The 20885-nt window shown below is 43.1% G+C and overlaps 1 protein-coding gene across 1 annotated transcript in view; it reads left to right on the top strand.

Moving 5' to 3' along the window:
* Positions 1-9516: 9516 nt before the first annotated feature.
* The window catches only part of ap1m3 (adaptor related protein complex 1 subunit mu 3), a 112578-nt gene continuing 101209 nt past the window's right edge, over positions 9517-20885 (top strand). Inside the window, exon 1 of the mRNA XM_084310026.1 lies at positions 9517-9722. Within this exon, the coding sequence (XP_084166152.1) occupies positions 9681-9722 (42 nt within the window). The 5' untranslated portion in view covers positions 9517-9680. The remainder of the gene's footprint in view (positions 9723-20885) is intronic.

The raw sequence follows: 20885 nt of genomic DNA, 5'->3' as shown, positions 1-20885 counted from the left end.
GCACCTATCTCATGGTGTGCTCCAGCTGTAGGGCCTCTTGTGCACCTATCTCATGGTGTGCTCCAGCTGTAGGGCCTCTTGTGCACCTATCTCATGGTGTGCTCCAGCTGTAGGGCCTCTTGTGCACCTATCTCATGGTGTGCTCCAGCTGTAGGGCCTCTTGTGCACCTATCTCATGGTGTGCTCCAGCTGTAGGGCCTCTTGTGCACCTATCTCATGGTGTGCTCCATCTGTAGGGCCTCTTGTGCACCTATCTCATGGTGTGCTCCATCTGTAGGGCCTCTTGTGCACCTATCTCATGGTGTGCTCCAGCTGTAGGGCCTCTTGTGCACCTATCTCATGGTGTGCTCCAGCTGTAGGGCCTCTTGTGCACCTATCTCATGGTGTGCTCCAGCTGTAGGGCCTCTTGTGCACCTATCTCATGGTGTGCTCCAGCTGTAGGGCCTCTTGTGCACCTATCTCATGGTGTGCTCCAGCTGTAGGGCCTCTTGTGCACCTATCTCATGGTGTGCTCCAGCTGTAGGGCCTCTTGTGCACCTATCTCATGGTGTGCTCCAGCTGTAGGGCCTCTTGTGCACCTATCTCATGGTGTGCTCCAGCTGTAGGGCCTCTTGTGCACCTATCTCATGGTGTGCTCCAGCTGTAGGGCCTCTTGTGCACCTATCTCATGGTGTGCTTCATCTGTAGGGCCTCTTGTGCACCTATCTCATGGTGTGCTCCAGCTGTAGGGCCTCTTGTGGACTGAATACAATTACAATTGTGAACGGAACAGTGACACTTTGTGTGTATGGGTTAATGTGATCCTGGTATTTATTAGACATATGGTTGACTTCAATTCACCTTTTGTTCAGGAAATATGAGCCACTAGGGGCAACATGTGGCTCAGGAGGTAAAGCGGTTGTCCGGTAATCAGAAGGTTCCCGGTTCAATTCCAGCTCCTCCCGGCAGAGCAAGACACTTAGCCCCTAACTGCTCCCGATGAGCAGGCTGACACCTTGCATGGTTGGCTCCGCCATCGATGTGTGAATGTGAGGCATAAGTTGCACAGCGCTTTGGATAAAAGCGTTACTTAAACTATATCTCCTTTAGGGAGACTTTAACTGTGTCTTGAGAAATAATATAGATAGACTCCCAGCAGGAACAGGTCCCCGGTCCAAAAAAACGAATGCTCTTCTGGCGATGATGGAGGAACTGGGACTGATGGATATCTGGCGCTGTGCACACCCCAGGGAGAAGGAATATACGTTCATGTCACTCACAGGTACACAGCAGTTACTCTAGACTGGACATGTTTTTGATTTCAAGAACAGACCTATACAGAGCTAATACATGCAACATAGAACCAATTACTATCTCAGACCATGCCCCTGTCAAATAAAGATAGGACCAAGTAAACAGTTTAAATAGCTGGCGAATGAATGTCTCACTATTAAATAATGAAGCAATACAAAAGGAAATAGGTAAAGGCTGGGAGGAATATCTCGCCTTCAATGACAATGAAACTGTCTCCCCTTCTGTTCTTTGGGAGGGGGCTAAAGCAGTGATGAGGGTCAATATTATTGCCATTTCCTCAAGATTAAAAAACAAAGACTAGCCCAACAAAATGAATTGGAGAAGGAAATTAAGAGACTAGAGACAGCACATCAACAATCCAAAAATGTGGAAAATCTGGGCTTACTAAAAGAAAATAGAAAGAAATTGGATGATCTGCTAACATACAAGGCGGAAGGAGCACTGAGATTTGTAAATAGGACATACTACGAAATGGGAAATAGAGCATGCCGCCTGTTAGCATTTCAGATACGTAAAATACAATCCAATAGAGTAGTACACAAGATAAAATGCCCAATCAGAGACCAGATGCTAACCCAACCTAAAGATATCACAGAGAAGTTTACTAAATACTATGAGAAGCTATATAAAAAGGAAGATGAACCAGACAAGGAAGAGAAGATCGAATCCTTTTTTAGCTCAATCAACCTGCCTAGATTAACAGTAGACGAAGCAGATATGATGAGATTTCCAATTAGAGAAGAAGAAATAAGAGAGAGTATACTCAAACTTAAAAATAACAAATCCCCAGGAGTAGACGGCTTCCCAGGAGAGTACTATAAGATATTTGTAAATGAGCTAACCCCAGTGCTATGCCTATGCAGGGTCTACAACTATGCTCTGGACAAAGGGGACCCACCGAGGTCATGGCTGGATGCAGTGATAAGTATAATCCATAAAGACAACAAAGACCCAACCCAATGTATGTCATATCGTCCAATCAGCCTTCTCTGTGTGGATTTAAAGGTACTGACCTCAATTATAGCAAATAGAATACAAAAACACATTAGTAAACTTATAAAACCAGACCAAACAGGTTTCATTAACAACAGGCAGGGAACTGATAATGTTAGAAGAGCCTTGCACCTACAGTCAATCGCAGCCAGAGGGGACACCCCGTCAAACCATGCTTCTCAGCTTAGATGCAGAGAAGGCATTTGATAGGGTCGATTGGACCTTCTTAAATCAGACACTCAGGCATATGGGCTTTAATGATCCGTTTTCTGAATGGATCAAAACGTTTTACAAAACCCCCAGATCTAGAGTTAGGGTAAATGGACACTGCTCAGAGTTCTTCTCTCTGGGGCGCGGTACGCGCCAGGGCGACGCCCTTTCGCCCTCCTTGTTCGCGCTCAGCATTGAACCACTAGCTGCTAACCACTAGGAAATGATCAACACAAATGATCACTATTCGCAGACGATATATTATTATTTTTGGAAAACCCTGCTACCTCTGTCCCCGCACTTCTACATAGCCTAAGTGAATACAGTAAAGTGTCAGGATATAAGATTAATATAAACAAATCCGAAGCCATGATGATAGTTGGGGAATGGCCATCCCAATTAGACGATTTGGTCTCTTTTAAAAAAATCCAAACAGGGATTCAGATATCTTGGTGTTGTTCTTACACCCAAGACTACAAGTTCAACTATTCTCCTCAAACCACGACAAACTGATTAAAGAAATAAAAAAATATCTAGATAGATGGGATTTACTACCCATGTCTTTTTTTGGCAGGATAGAGTCATTGAGGATGAATATCCTACCAAGACTACTCTTCCTATTTCAATCCATCCCTATACGAGTAACACAATCCACATTTAAGATGTTGGAAAAACTGATATAAAAAATGTATCTGGCAAAAAAAGAGGGCAAGAATACGACTAAAAATATTGATGTCAACAAAAGAGAGAGGTGGCCTGGGCTTACCCAACCTGAGACTGTATTACTGGGCTGCTCAGCTTCAAGCAGTGGTGGCCTGGATTGTAAAGGATATGGAAACCGGTTGGGTCTCTATTGAGCAAAACTTTTAATAACTAATATATGGATCAAACATACACTGAACATCTGGAACACAGTTCAAAAACACATAAAAGGTACCGCAGCTTTGTCAAGGGCTATGCCCATAGTAGGAAACATAGTTTCTCCCATCCATGTGGGATAACACATACTGTACAAAAGGTGGGCTGATAAGGGATTAATTACAATTGACCGACTATTAGATGGGAATACATTAAAGTCTTTCTCACAACCAGGGCCGGATTAACGACCGGGCCGACCGGGCCGCGGCCCGTGGGCCTCTAGTGATGAGGGGCCTCCAAAAAAAAAAAAAAAAATGATTTAAAATTTTATTTTTTTATTTTTTTTGGAGCCCTCTCGTCACTAGAGGCCCCAACATTCTTTTTACTTTTTTTTTAACTTTAATTTTTTATTGTTTGAGGCCACTCGTCACTATAGAGGCCTTTTGGAGGCCCCTCGTCACAAGAGGCCCCAAATCTTTTTAAAAAAAATTTTAACTTTAATTTTTAATTTTTTTGGAGGCCGCTCGTCACTCGAGGCCTTTTGGAGGCCCCTCGTCACTAGAGGCCCCAAATATTTGTTTATTTTTTTTTAACTTTTATTTTAAACATTTTTGGATGCCCCTCGTCACTAGAGGCCCCACATTTTATTTTATTTTTTTTTCTTATTTTGGAGATCGATGTCATACTGTGACACTGGATGAAAACATATTTCATCAACTAAAATATTTTAGTCAACAAAAATATTTCATCAACTAAAATATACAGTACGTCACACCCTGCCGTCTGCAAGTGGCTAATATTTTTTCTCCTCTTCATAAGAGTTTGAGGTTTTCCGTTTGAGGTAAAAACAGCAATAAAAAGTCAAAACTTGCATCTCCACATCCCAGCCCCGACGCCTGAATACTTTTACCAACGGATTTCCTGTTCCGCGTTCGCGTTCTGCGCTCTGATTGGCCACTGACGTTTCTGGTAACGCCAATCGTGTGACGCCTCTTTCTTTCACTGGTTAAGCTTGGCACTCTTTCGAAGTTGGTTGTAAAGGTCATATGAGTGTTTTGGTTATTATTATTACATGAATGTTTAATATTGATTGGATTTAGATAATGCCATTGAACCGTCCATTTTGGAACCTAGAACCTTCTAGAGCGGTGTGGTGATGTCATAATAGACTTTCTAGAACATAGGACATTCAAGAACCACCGTATGACATCATGATAGAATATCCGGGAACATTCGTGATGGCACTGTATGATGTCATAACCGAACCTTCTGGAACGTTTGGGTCTCTATATATAGCCACGATTCTCTCTCTGGGTCAGTTGCATCTTCGACCAGACTGGACAGGACCGAAAGGATGGACTCAACAATGAACTGAAGCCAGAAGCCAGCAAGTAGATTCACGGCTGGTACACTACGAAGGAATTTTCCTGTGTGGAGTCGGCGGTGATTTTGGAGACTGGGAAGATACAGTTTTTTTTACCTTGTAGTAGTATGTGCATGAGTGACAAGAATATTTAGGAAAGTAGATTCAGGACCACTTCTGTAAAGAAAGACTATGCAAATAAACCATTTGAATATCTTTACTATACACGGAGCGGCTGTGGACATTGCTTTTCTTTATCAACGGACGTACTACTCACGAGTAAGTAATTTGACCAGTGGAGTGGAGCCCCGACACGAATAAGGCAGATTGGGATCATTATTCATGACAGACAGCATGGACCCGTCGGTGCTGATAGCGGATATCATCGAGCTCCCCCTAGTGACTAGGGCCCTAGGGGGCGTTATTTCTAAACCTAGCGGCATTTCTGGCAGACGCTCTCTGATTGGCACTGACTGACGCTCTCTGATTGGCCACTGACATGTTTGCCCAATCGCGTGACGAGCTGTGTCTTTGCCCATTTCCTCGTCAAACAGCCTGCAAACTACCTGGCGTTCTATCGCCACGCTCTAAGACAAACTCTAACCTTAAATAACTTCGAAAGAGTGCCAAGCTTAACCAGTGTAGAAAAAGGCGTCGGCCAATCAGAGAGCGTCTTGCCAGAAATGCGGCTAGGTTTAGAAATAACGCGACTAGGGGCCTCCACACTACACACTAGTAAAAAAAATAAAAGAGATACGAAAAAATATATATATAATCAGATCCTCATCCAGCGTTTACTTTCACAGCATCTATAGTGACTACTAGTATCATCTCATCTCTTCTCTATCTATTTTTATTAAATTTTTTGTATTGCAAATTGTTTGATAATGAGGGGTGAGAGACGTTGAGTCTACGTGACACTGACGTCCAGGTCCAGGGGTCACTGTCAGGTCAGGTCAGGTGACCACTGATCGCGAGAATTGCACTTGCAAGTTGATCAAGTAGGCTAAGACTCGTCTCGAGTAGTACTGTATGATCAATTGAGACTGTGACACTCAAAAAACATGGATAAAAAAGTAAAACGGTGGGAAAGCGGAGCTGCTAAGTTAAAGTCTAAACAGGAAAGGGACAGAAAGAGCGCGTTACTTCGGCAAAGCATACCAACTGTCGCTACTTTTTTCACCCCGTCAGGTAAGGAGGAGGATAGCCCCCTGGCTAGCACTAGTAGCAGCAACGTTAAAGAGGCTGAGCCAGGCGCCGCGGGCAGAGAGGACGAGAATACTAACGTTGTTATTATTATTGATGCTAGCGACAGAGAAGAGGAAGCGGCAGCCTCTAGTTCAACTTCAGCCGGCCCACCACCACCAGTGGCTGACGCCAGTGCCACCTGTTCGTATACACCCGCCGCATCTCCACAGCCCAGCCCCAACACCAACGCGAATGAGCTGGTTCCTCCTCCTAATACAAGCCTGGTATCCACTACAGTTGAAACAAATACAAGCCGGGGTTACTATTAGAGGAATTACGGTATTCTATATATTTTTTAAAGTGACATATAAAAAACGCCACTGTGCGTGCATCCACGTGTGTGTGGGGGGGCCTCCACAAGAATCTGGCCCAGGGGCCTCTGAAGTCTTAATCTGGCCTTGCTCACAACTACAAACAGATTTTCTCTACCATCAAGTGACTTTTATACAGATATTTACAAATTAGAAACTATGTCACTAAACACACAGACTGGGATACTATTAAGAAATAACCAACCAATATAGAATTCCATTTTATACGACTGTGAAAGCCCGATATTGACAAGAAAACAAATATCCCTTATGTACCAAAATCTAAGGCTATACATGTCTGATGACACTCTACATATTAAAGAAAAATGGGAACTAAAGATGAATACAATAGTGGAGGATGAGGATTGGGAGGCCATGTGTTCTAACTGTCACAGGGGGATTGGAAGCCAGTTATGGAAATAATTTGATTGGAAGGTCAAAATGAGATTCTTCAGAACTCCATTGACAGCCTGTGTCTTCAAAAAGGACTCTACCAACAAATGCTGGAGGGAATGTGGTATGGTTGGGGATCATACACACATATTCTGGCTGGGACTGCCCAAAAATACAGACATTTTGGAAGGATATAAAAGAAGAAATAGAGAAAATATTGGAAACAGACATCCCCATGGACCCAATGTTGTTTCTGTTAGAAATACAGAGTGAACAAGTGTTGGACACGGATCAGTAGGCTACTATATACTACACATCTTATTGATGATTGCAAAAAAAAATTATTACTATTAACTGGATGAAACCTGAGCCCCCTACGACTGCTCAATGGAAACAGAAAGTTAAACATGTACATACGATGGGACACATGACAGCCCAGCTACAGCTGAAGATGCCTCTCTTTGAGAGGAGATGGAGGTCAATTACTATAGCTATCTTGGGTAGGCTTGGGACACACTGCTTTGAGACAGGATGGAGGGAAATGTACATGTGTGTATTATGGGTATGTATATATAGAGAGGGACATTATAGGTATATTTGTGTGAAGCGGGAACGTTTTGGAGGAGGGACCCAATCTCAAGGTTAGATATTTGTAAATGTTTACTTTATTTTATTTTGTCTGTACTGTCATTTGTACTGTACTGTACTGTACTCTACTGTATATCAAAAGCAGGGTAGCCGGACCAGCACTCTCAGGTTCAATGTTTTTAATGGCAGCCTGAAGTGGAAACAGACATGTTTTTCGGAACTATGTCCTTCTTCAGTGATATGGCTAGCTACTGTACTGTACTGTCATTGTATTGCTGTTGGCAATAAAGTAAAAAATATATATAAACTATATCTCCCATTCAATCTCCACCCCACTTTGAACCGTGTAACATTAATACAAAATAAACGGACACAACATTCAGCAGGAATTCAAATATTCAAGATTCAGATTCTGAAAAAACAAAATGCATGGGGGGGGGGGGGGGGGGGGGGGGCTGTACATTGGAGGTGGTTGGGTGGGTGGGGGGGGGGGTTGGGTAGGAGGGGTGGGTGGGGGACACTGTACAACTGTACAAGCAAAACTGTACATTGGAATATTGACAAGACCATACTTGGTAATTTACTGTACATTGGAGGGGGTTGTGTTGGACATTTACAGGGGTCAGTTTTCGAATTGCAGTCTCCCGTAGGTGTTTTTTGACAGTGTTTTTGAAAGTGGGTAGTGATTCACATTCCTTTACAGCTTTGGGTAGGGCGTTCCACATTGATGTGGCATAATTGCGAAACGTGTTTAGTCCCTTGTTTGAGCCGAATCTGGGTTTAACATGATTTGTGGAGCTCCCTCTGGTGTTGTGATCGTGGTATTCACTGACCTTTGGGAAGTATTTTGACATGTACATGGGTACCTTGGTCGTGTAGTGTATCTTGTAGACCAGGCCCATTGCAAGTTGCTGTACTCTGTCGTCTACTCTAAGCCATCCTAGGTTGTCAAAGTGGGCAGGGGTGAGGTGGGTTCTATAGGAGTAAGGTCAAGCAGTAGTCTGACCAGTTTGTTTTGAGATGTTTGTAATTTTGTTTTTAGCGCCTTTGAGGTGCTTTCTGCTTTGGTACCATGAGGTGCAAGCATAGTCGTATAGTACCCTTGAATGAGTGCTCCTGCCAGAGTCTTCAGGGTATTCTTGTTTACCAGGGAGGAGATCCGGTACAAGAATCAAGTTCGTTGGTTGACTTTTTTTATTACATTGGATGCCATTTTGTCACCGGAAAGATTTGCCTTACAAATACATTTGATTTGATCCATCATAAATTAATTGAAACTGAAATAAAAGTTAAGTTAGTTGAAATGATCCTAACCTCAGTTCTTGAAACATTACATGCCAGCAGCAGGAATTGGAACAACAACAACAACAACAACAACAACAACAACAACAACAACACTAGAGTGGCCGCCTACATTATTTAACACTTGAAGTCATCTGTGATTGAATTGATTGATTGAAAACTTTATTAACAGATTGCAGAATGGGTACAATACAGTACAGCTCAATACACACAATTGTTAAGGGGATGCAGACCAGAGAAAGACTCTCGTCTTGTTTACATCAGGGTCCCCCATTTTCAATTCATCAGGACATATATGACATACATGACATACAGATAGTCAGTACTGCTACATCTATACATTTATGACATACCAGATTTGCAAATACAGTACTGTTTGTGATACAGAAGGAGTCAAGAAAAGGGAGTATATACATTTGACGTAGAAACTGTACATTGGAGGAGGTTGGGTGGGGTTGTGTGGGGGGGGGGGTTGGGTACATTGGGATATTGACAAACATACTGGGTAATTTACATTGGAGGTGGTTGGGGGGGGGGGGAATCACTGTATAAACAAGCAAAACTGTACATTGAGGGGGGGGGGGGAGACACTGTACAAACAAGCAAAATTGTACATTGGACTATTGACAAAACCATACTAGGTAAATGACCATTGGAGGGGGTTGGGTTAGGACCAGTGAGACTGGCCATAATGAAGCCATGCTGATCCTCGAAAGAGCATTCATCCAGTTTGTATTACTGAGCCTCTTATCAGCTGAAAGCGGTCCGACAGGTCTGTCTCTCCGAATGGTTCGTTCTCACCCAAAGCGGAAGTCTAGCAGCGCGGCCGCATTCAATTAATTTACAATGCAGAGGAGCGCGTGCAGTACCGCGCGAGTACCGCGTGGCTGCACGCGCTGCTAGACTTGGCCGCTTTGGGTGAGAACAGACCATGACGCTCAAACTGACTAGCTACCCGGACGCGACAAAGTGTCGAGTCGCGAGGAGAGAAACACGGCGAGAGAGAAGACAATGATGGGAACGACTATTTAGCTCAATCAAATGACAATTTTTTTACGGAATTGTACTATAAACCGACCCCATATCAGCTTAATCATTGTGCTTGGGAAGTATTTACCACGATGTCGGCGTCTGCGATATTTATCCTGGACCTCAAAGGAAAGGTGAGAGTTCTCTCTGGGGGGGATCTACGTTGTTACGGGAAGTTTAATTTAAACAAGACACCTGCCGCCGCGGACTGCAGTCTGCATGTGATAATCATGACGATTTATAGACTAGTTTTAATGCAGTGCGTTTATGTCAAAGCTTCTTTAACCCAGTGTAAAATAAACTTAATCAAATATAATGTAGCTCCTATTACATACAGAATGTTATGAGTAGAAACATGGGACTCGCCAAACTCGTTTTCACAACAATGTGCCGCGCGGCATTCACCGGGACTGGCCGCACGACAACTCCTGTTTCTATTTTTATAATTTTTTTTATTTAAAACATTTTTAGGCTTAGCTCTTGGCTGTTTTATACACACAGAGCAGAGATGGTCGCTTTCCTGGCCCATTCAATTGATACATGATCAATGACATGTGCACTGTTTTGTTTATCAATGAATACAGCCCTCTCAAGGGACTACAGTATGCTTCCTGGACGATATCTAATAGTTGTATAGAGAAGGATTTGGATATTTTAATTATTAGAAAGAGAAAGGGATGCCTGCTGGGCCAGGTGGATTAGTCTCTCCATATCTCTGATTGTGTTGATTAAAGACTCTCTCTTCTCTTTGGCTCCCTCTCTCCTTCTCTCTATTTCTTTCTCTCCCACCCCCCTCTCTTCCTCTCTCACCCCCCTCTCTTCCTCTCTCACCCCCCTCTCTTCCTCTCTCTCTCCTCTCTTCCTCTCTTCCTCTCTCTCTCTCTCTCTCTCTCTCTCTCTCTCTCTCTCTCTCTCTCTCTCTCTCTCTCTCTCTCTCTCTCTCTCTCTCTCTCTCTCTCTCTCTCTCTCTCTCTCTCTCTCTCTCATATCTCTGCTGAACCTGAGAGGTTATGTGGGCCACAGGTCGCCATGTAGAGGAAAGGCAGTGGATAATTATTAGAACTATGCCGTATAGCTATTAGAACTATACCGTAGAGCTATTCTAAACCTAGACTCTGTCCAGGGTCAGGGCCACAATGACGGCCCGTCCTGCGCCTGGAGAAAATACCCTGCCAAAAGGAGGAAGAATTTCACACATGCAACACTGATTTATACACACACACACACACAGACACGGATATACATGCAAGCACGCTATTGCGTGTGTGAAATGCTTCCTCCTTTGGCCCGCAGATGACCCCTAACCCCGATTCAAGGGGTAATAAAGGACACACTTCCCTCTTAAAGGGTAAAGTTCAGAATTCGGGATCCCTAGCCTTATTTACTACTCACCGATGATGTTGATTGGTAGAGTCCTTTCTCAGTCCATGCTGTTTTTCATAATGGATACCAACAGCTCTGGCTAGTTAGCCACAAAAGCAATATAACGTCAATGCGGCCATGCACACTACAGTCTGTGCAAACTAGGGCTGTCGCTAATGATTATTTTTGTTATCGATTAATCTGTTGATTATTTAATCGATTAGTCGATTAACCTAAACGATAAATGTACCAGACAAATTTACCAACAACAATTGATTCTATTGGCAATTGAATGTTTCAAAACGTTTTACTAGTATCCTCAGGTCAGGTCCCATGGATAGTTGCCTCTTTATTAAATTAAATTTAACCTCTTTGACACCACCTACTCAAACTGAATACCCAGAGTAGGAGATGAGAAGGTTATTTATGTCTATAAATGCTGTGTAGTGTGGATGCTTAATTGCCTACTGTACATGAGTAGGGTGAGTAATCTACATTTTCTTTCTATATATCTTTTATATATAGGCTTAGGCTATACATATTTAAATTAGAGATGTTCCGATACCATTTTTTCCTTCCCGATCCGATTGCGATACCTAAGCTTCGGGTATCGACCGATACTGATCCGATACCAGTGCATACATTAAAAAAATATATATATTATATAAATTATAAAACTTTTTTTTAAATTTTTTGTATACAACTACTGTTTTATATATACTGTTTTTTAGTAATAACTATAAAGTAATGGTATTTATTCAAGTTAACAACAGGTGATTGTATAGATTAGTATTAGTATCAGTAATTGAAAACTATCTCAATGAGTTCACCCACGGAAAGGTTGTTGGCACATTAGTTCCACACGGACATTATTCGTTGCTGCACTTGCTTCCACAAGGCTCCGTGTGATTTTTGCACAATAAATATTCAACATTCTCTTTTGAGACTCCGCCTCAGACTCTTATCATTTGGCACTAAAAGCTAAACATTGTCACGATATGGCTGTCCGCAACATGTCATTAATTGTGTACGCGAGGTGGTCGATCAGTGATGACGTTAACGTGAGCTAACGTTAGGTTAGCTAGCATGAGCTACTGGTAGGAAAGACTAACGTTACTGGTGAAAATGTGATTTAACTTGGAATACTCCTTTGCCAATTTACTGTACTTTGCTTGTAGGTCTGCAGCCATTATTGCTGGATTATGAATAGCCCCAACTTTAGCCAAGGTAACGTTAAAGCTAAAACTTTAACGTTAGTTAACGCTAGCTTTCGGTTAGCTGTTCAATGCTAATAACACCACCAAGCGAACCCATCAGAGCTCCCCGTCAACAGCGTTCTGTCGGGACGATGGCAAAGTATCTGGAAAGTATCTGCTGTTAAAATTACAAATGGCATTGACACTTTAATTCACGGTCGGTTAAAAACACGTTTGTTTTATAATGCTCACTCAACAGACCGCAGTGTTGTTGATAAATTACGTCATATGGTATCGGAGCGCAGAATTAGAGAGTACTCGCCGATACCGATACCAGCATTTTAGGCAGTATCGGCGGCATTTCCGATACTGGTATCGGTATCGGAACAACTCTAATTTAAATCAATATCTTCCTTTTGAATATAATAGGCTCAGGAATCAGGATTGTTAAGGCTAATTGGCCTAATCCATGTCAAAAAGAGTAGCCTATAGTAAATGTATACACACACACAAAAGAGAGAGGGAGAATAGCTTATAGCAGACTAGTTTATAGTGTAACTTTTGGCTACTTCGTTGATCATCATCATTGAACGTAGAGAGAGAGGCAGGCTTAATTTAAGTATTAGCAAGTTGTCTTATTCAGACCAACTTCCAACATGGTGTCAGAAGCGGGATCACAGACCTTAGTCAAGGACTGTGCTTCCTCCAACGGGATAAAAAAAAGTGAGGACGACAACAACTGAACCAAGTGTGGTAGCCTGCCGCGGCTAACATGGCAGAAGGATTCCGGCATTCCGATCCCCTCCTCTTTGATGGTAACATAGCCAAGAACTGGCGTATATTCAAGCAAGAATATTGTCATAGCGGCGGCACACTCTGACAAGCCAGCCTGTACATACATACATTCTTCTCAATCTGGCGGAGCCAGAGGCTATTGAGAGGGAACAATCTTTTGTGTATGCGGCGGAGCAGAGGGAGCCGGGTGACGTTGGAAGACTCATCGCTGCAGAGGAACCCAAGGAGGATCCCAAATGTCTCAAAAAATAATTCTGAGATGTGTAACCCATAGACTAATATCACAATGGAAAGACACAAGTTTAACACGCGGAAATCAGAAAGCTGGTGACAATTTATTTAAAAAAAAATTCATTATGTTTTTGGTAGATTTTTATTTGTTTGTACTACCGGGCAGTCCGGTAGAGAGAGAGGAAGAACGGGAGACAGAGCGGGGGGAAGACATTCGGCAAAGGACGCACTTGGGTGCCCGACAATTGTATCATATGTCAGTGATTTACGGATAAAAGCAAGGAGCTGCAACTTTGGAAATCTCTGTGAGGAACTTATTCGGGATGCCTGTATCAGTTCCGCAACCGTTTCCATTTCCGGGGTAGGCCTGATTGGCCGCGACAGGCACGTGACCCGCTGCGGCCACGCCCCGCGGCAGCCCCAGGACGCGGCAACGCGCTGTGTTGGACTTGAGGCTGGAGTTCGCCTTTCACATCGCAGTCATCAGTCATAATAATATCGCGCCACCCACGCTGCAGTCGGCAGTCATCAGTCATCTCTAATAATATTAATCACTGTTCAACGTTGAAGTAAGTGCTGTATTTTATTTCACATCAAGCAAGATTCACTTTGTCACAAGTGCTTAAGTTATAACTTGAGTCAAGAAAGCGCTAGCTTCACTCACTTTTCCCCATTTGCAGTCAGTCATCCAAGCTGCATCCATCAGTCACGCGTCATCTAATAATATTAATCATTGTATGGTACAGTAACGGTCTCTGGAGCGCAACAGTAAGAAGCATTTGCACTGCAACGCATACACCTTACTGTAAATTGTACCTCATCCCATTTCTGCTTTGTTTGCACTATAGCGTATTGCATATACAATACGCTATAGTGCAAAGCAGAAATGGGATGAGGTACAATTTACAGTAAGGTGTATGCGTTGCAGTGCAAATGCTTCTTACTGTTGCGCTCCAGAGACCGTTACTGTACCATACAATACGCTATAGTGCAAAGCAGAAATGGGATGAGGTACAATTTACAGTAAGGTGTACGCGTTGCAGTGCAAATGCTTCTTACTGTTGCGCTCCAGAGACCGTTACTGTACCATACAATGATTAATATTATTAGATGACGCGTGACTGATGGCTGCAGCGTGGATGACTGACTGCACATGGGAGTGAAGCTCGCGCTTTCTTGACTCAAGTTATAACTTAAGCACTTGTGACAAGTGAATCTTGCTTGATGTGAAATAAAATACAGCACTTACTTCAACGTTGAACAGTGATTAATATTATTAGAGATGACTGATGACTGCCGACTGCAGCGTGGGTGGCGCGATATTATTATGACTGATGACTGCGATGTGAAAGGCGAACTCCAGCCTCAAGTCCAACACAGCGCGTTGCCGCGTCCTGGGGCTGCCGCGGGGCGTGGCCGCGGCGGGTCACGTGCCTGTCGCGGCCAATCAGGCCTACCCCGGAAATGGAAACGGTTGCGGAACTGATACAGGCGTACAGCCTAGATTCATGATAAATCGGCGACATGATATGAATGTTAGGGGGCAATCTGAACAGCCAGGGATACAGGGTATTTCAAAGTGCTATAACTCTGGTGGCGCTCATGCAGCTAAAAGAGATAAATACCCAGCTTTCGGCCAGCAGTGCCACACCTGCAAAAAATGTAATCATTTTCAAAAAATGCTATAAGTCTAGGCAACAGCAAACCTTCAGGCCTAGACCTAGAAGAAGTGTATATCAGTTAGACGCTGATCATCATGAATATACAGACCCTGATGAGTATGTTACAGATGACACATATTATGTAGATGGCATAACGGTGAATGTTGATTCAACTGAAATAAGAGAAGAGGTTTTTGTCACTCTGCAAATAAAAAAAAACCACAAGTCTCGTTGCATATGTGGGCACTGGCCAGCAAAATTAAGACTATTGGTATGGTTCATTTGCAGTGTAACCTAAAAGGAAATCCTTACATGTTGCCATTCTACATCATTAACCTCTTAACCTGCGCCCCCAAAAGTGGCCATTTTAGTTTTTGAGGACTGCATACTTCTTTTGCAAACCAAAATACTATACTTTATACTTATAGCACATGCATGAGCCTGGTCTCTTTTGAAAGATAACATTCTGAAGTTCATGATACAATAAAGAAAGATCACTTTTAGTGCTAAAGTAACATAGGTCTGAACTTGAGTTGTAGAAAAACTTGTTACTCAAGTTTTTCTGTAGTAGTTAGTAGTCCAGAGGTAGTATTTCCCCAGCAGGTGGTATGGCTTAAATAGTAGGCCTTATGTAATACATGTCCACATTTCTATGGGTGCACCGATGTATCGGTCGGGTATCGGTATCGGCCGATAAGCTCGAATGTGCCGATGGCAGTAGCCGATAAGTTCAGTCGCGTCCTGCACAACGGCGCCGCCCCCAGTCCCCCACACACACACAAGCTACTGCATCAAAGTTACTACTAAATATTCAACATTCTCTTTTGAGACTCCGCTTCAGACTCTTATCATTTGGCACTAAAAGCTAAACATTGTCACCCTTATGGCTGTCCGCAACATGACATTAATTGTGTACGCGAGGTGGTCGCTCAGTGACGACGCAAACATGAGCTAGGTTAGCTAGCATGAGCTACCGGGAGATGGAAGACTAACGTTACTGGTGAAAATGTGATTTACGTTGGAATACTCCAGTCCTTTGCCAACTTGCTGTACTTTGCTTGCAGGTCTGCAGCCATTATTGCTGGATTATGAATAGCCCCAACTTTAACCAAGGTAACGTTATGGCTAAACCTTTAACGTTAGTTAATGCTAGCTTTCGGTTAGCTGTTCAATGCTAATAACACAACCAAGCGAACCCATCACAGCTCCCCGTCAACACCCCTCTCTCGGGAAGATGGCATTTAAGAAAGTATCTGCTGTTAAAATGACACAAACATTCGTTTTGTGGCATTAACGTTATATAGTTAGTGTTACACGTTTCAATAACATAAGCATAGTATTTACCCGAACTACTAGCTCAGTTCCTTCCGTTGCTCATAGAGCCCTGATAGTTGTACCCAATCCATTCTGCAATCTGTTAATACAGTTTTCAATCAGACAAATGTATAGAAAGGCTTTGTTTTATTATAACATTCGTTGCAGTAAAATCATGCCTCGTTTGGTCATCCTGTGGAGCGCTGGTCGGCGGGCAGCTAATGTATTAGCTACGGTAAGCTTGTTGTGGTTCTCGCAAGCTGATCAATGGCGGCATGACCGGAAGTAGAAAATGAATAAACGCTTGCCGATTGGTGGTAAGAACAGCAGGAGGTGGGTGCTAGCGGTGTGACGTAATTGGCCGAATCGACTGTCAATCAAAATTGTTCTATTGCATTGGTTGAGAGCTCTGGTTGAGACAATAGTATCCAGCTGCAGGCCGCCACTCCCGCCAGACCATACTGGGAGAGGGATAGTGCTACATGGCATGGTGGAATTAATACCATAAACATATTTCTTGATGTTTCCTTTTTTTAAGTAAGTAAAGAGGCCTACAAATACAAACATACACATACAAATATACAGTAGTTTCATAAAAAAAAAAAAAAAATTACAAAAAAAAAAATATATATATATAAAATATATATATTTTGCCACAAATATCGGTATCGGCCGATTGTGTTAGTTGAACAATCGGTATTGGTATCGGTGGCCAATTTTCATATCGGTGCATCCCTACACATTTCATAAAGATCCATTAAGAAATGAGTGATTAGGAGTGATTTTGGTAAACTGTGTACAATGAAAAACTCAGTTTTCTCAAAGACTTCAATTCATTCGGCTGTTTTTCTCTTCCTGTTTTTGCTCGTTAGTTTTTCACCTAGATCCCTAATTCATACATCCCCTGGTGGGGTATCATTGGAAAGCCACACTCATTGGCTACAACCCTCCATAATCATTTTCGAGATCGCCAAATGATTGACGGAACTAGAACCCCAAGAGTTGGGAGTGGTATTTTGTGCAATACCGTGGCGTGTACTTTGCACTAGGGGTGCACCGATATGAAAATTGGCCACCGATACCGATTGTTCAACTAACACAATCGGCCGATACCGATACCGATACCGATAATTGTGGCAAAAAATAAGTATTTTTAATTTTTTTTAATATTTTTTTTAATATTTTTTTTAATATTTTTTTTTTTATTTTTATATTTTTTTTTAATGAAACTACTGTATATTTGTATGTGTGTTTGTATTTGTAGGCCTCTTTACTTACTTAAAAAAGGAAACATCAAGAAATATGTTTATGGTATCACTGATCCCTCTCCCAGTATCGTCTGGCGGCCTGCAGAGGGATACTATTTTCTCAACCAGAGCTTTCAACCAATGCAATGGAACCATTCTGGCGGCCTGCAGCGGGATACTATTCTCTCAACCAGAGCTTTCAACCAATGCAATGGAACCATTTTGATTGACAGTCGATTCGGCCAATTACGCCACACCGCTAGCACCCACCTCCTGCTTACCACCAAGCGTTTATTCATTTTTCTACTTCGGGGCATGCCGCCATTGATGATCTGCTTGCGAGAATGCGAGTCAAACTCAGAACCACAACAAGCTAATACGTTAGCTGCCCGGCAGTGCCCGCCGACCAGCGCGCTCCACAGGATGGCCAAACGAGACACAATGATTTTACTGCAACAAATGTTATAATAAAACAAAGCCTTTCTATACATTTGTCTGGTTGAAAACTTTATTAACAGATTGCAGAATGTGTAGTTGTGTACGGAATGAGCAACGGAATGTAACCGAGCTATGCACGGCTTGCTTGCTATCTTCGGGTAAATACTATGCTGATGTAATTGAACGTGTAACTAACTATAATAACGTTAATGCCACAAAACGAATGTTTGTGTCATTTTAACAGCAGATACTTTCTTAAATGCCATCCTCCCGACAGAGCGGTGTTGATGGGGAGCTCTGATGGATTCGCTTGGTTGTGTTATTACTATGCATTGAACAGCTAACCGAAAGCTAGGGTTAACTAATGTTAAAGGTTTAGCCATAACGTTACGTTGGCTAAAGTTGGGGCTATTCTTAATCCAGTAATAATGGCTGCAGACCTGCAAGCAAAGTACAGCAAGTTGGCAAAGGAGTATTCCAACGTAAATCACATTTTCACCAGTAACGTTAGTCTTCTGCCTCCCGGCTATGAACGGACTCGGAGTAATGCCTTGCTGCTATGGGTAATAATAATATGCTGATGTTATTGTCCGTGTAACACTAACTATATAACGTTAATGCCACAAAACGAATGCCTTGTTAATCATAAATAGTAACTTTGATGCAGTAGCTTGTGTGTGTGTGGGGGGGACGGCGGGCGTTGTGCAGGTGGGTCGCGAGTGAACTTCTTTTTTTTTTTGCCTTTTGACGCTACACAAATGGATGGTTAGTTATCGGCGACTGCTATCGGCACATTTGAGCTTATCGGCCGATAGGCCGATAGCATTCAACAAGGCACTTATCGGCCGATACCGATACCCGGCCGATATATCGGTGCACCCCTACTTTGCACAAGCCTCAAATACCGGCATGTAACTCGAACCACTGAACGGATTTTGTCACGTGAAAGGGCTATCAACAGGCAACAAATAAGCCTTCAATTCGATATATATATTGTATTACAAAATATGCACATCCGAGCATATGCCGGGTGCCGGTGGGCAAATTGTCCTAAAAAGGGCCCACATGTGGGCCCTTGCATGTTAAAGAGAATGTTATGTCACTGTTACGGCTATTCGCAAGCAAGCAACTGGGGCTAGTCTCATTGAGCAAAGACGTTCATCAGTTAAGCCTAGGGATGGGTACCTTTCACATTTGAACCGGTACCGGTACCTGTGAATCGATACCGGTACCCAACGGTACCTTTTTTCTGTACTTTAGTCTCAAGAAATTTAATTTACCTACCTACCTCAGTCATAAAAAAAAAACTTCAAATAACTACAATTTCGACAGTTTTCGGCTTGTCATTGCTCCGACTGCTTTGTTGTTGAATCAAGTCAAATCCTAGGTAAGCATATATTGTGCGTGTGAACGTTGACACGAAAAAAAAAAGTTAAAACATTTTTTTATAAAAAAAATATATTTATTTTTATTTATTTTTCGGTTTCTCACTTGATTCGATACTCGGTAGTACCGACGTGTTTCGGTTCGGTACCTCAAAAGTACCGAATTCGGTACCCATCCCTAGTTAAGCCCCACGATGATAATTAGACTTTTCAAATTCAGACAGAATACAGTGATCTCTTCTTAGATGAGCTTGGAGAGCTACCTGAACATACTCCATGACGCTTGACCAAGATGTGAGACCCGTCGTTCGTCTTGCACATCACGTCCCAGTAGCTATGAAAGACAGAGTCAAAGCTGAGCTTGACATGATGGATAAACTGGGTGTCATCATTCCAGTCTCAGAGCCAACAGACTAGACTGGGTGTCATCCATGCTCGCAACTAACAAAAAAGACTAACAAGAAATACGGGTATAAATCCGAGAGACTTGAACACCGCTTTGAAAAGGCCACAGCACCCTATGCGGACTGTCGAAGAGGTGGCTGCACACATGCCAAATGCTAAGGTGTTTTCTGTCTTAGACGAGCTCTTTTTGGCAGATCTCACTTGACCACAAATCCTCGATGCTAACCACTTTTGGCACTCCCTTTGGTCGTTACAGGTTCATGAGGATGCCGTTTGGACTTGCCTCTGCTAGTGAAGTGTTCCAGCGCTCTATGGAGCAGACCTTCGCTAGGTAATAATTGTCAATGACATACTCATTGGAGGCGAAAGTGTGGAGGAACATGATGCAAATCTAAGGAAGGTGCTCAACCGAGCCAGGGAGGTGAACTTGAGGCTTAATCCTCTTAACACACCTTCCGGGAAGTGACCCCTTCCGTGCCGCCCATTAAACCCATGTAAACGTAGTTGTAGTTTGTAGAGCTAAACCTATATTTTATAGTATAGCTATGGGTATAATAACGCCCTCGAGTCTCAGTGAGCTGGTTCTGGTCAACGTGCAAAAAACTGATTCTTTTTTCATCCGTACATTTCCGTTTTATACTTTTTTTTTTTTTTTTGGTCTTTTTCCCCCCTCCATTTTCCTCCGATTTTCTCCCATCCCAATGTTAGTCGTATGCCAATTCCCAGTCCCTTCCTGGTCGCTGCGCACTTACCCCCCACAGTCAGATCATCTGGGAGAGTGGAGGCTACCACGTGCTTCCTCCGACACACGTCCAGCCAATCACCGCTTCTTTTCACCTGGCAGCGCGGATTCTCATCGAGAGGGCGTAGCGTGTGGGAGGATCACACTATCCCCCTCAAGTCCTATCTGCGCTTAGCAGGCGCCCCGACCGAACTGTAGGAGTCGCTGTTTACAACGACCCGGACCCACCCCGCCAGCTTCTCCCACCCTCTAATACAGCCAATTGTATTAGTGCAGACGGCCAGCCAAGCTGGTGACAACCCCGGAGCTGTGAGCTGGATTCGAACAGGCGAATCCAGCTCACAGCTCCGGGGTTGGTGACGAACGCAATCTCCGCTCGGCCACCTAACCGCCTTGTTTTATACCTTTTTGAATATGAACATTCCAGGGAAAAGACACGAAAACAGCGTTTTTGTGTAATTCAATAAAGGTAATTTTTCGCCTGATTATCGGATCTTCCTTATTATCCTTCGTCGTGCACG

Source organism: Notolepis coatsorum, assembly GCF_963971535.1.
Source record: "Notolepis coatsorum genome assembly, chromosome: 3".
Classification (NCBI taxonomy): Eukaryota; Metazoa; Chordata; class Actinopteri; order Aulopiformes; family Paralepididae; genus Notolepis; species Notolepis coatsorum.
Note: the sequence above shows the minus strand (reverse complement) of the source record. Positions and strands in the feature narration are given on the sequence as shown.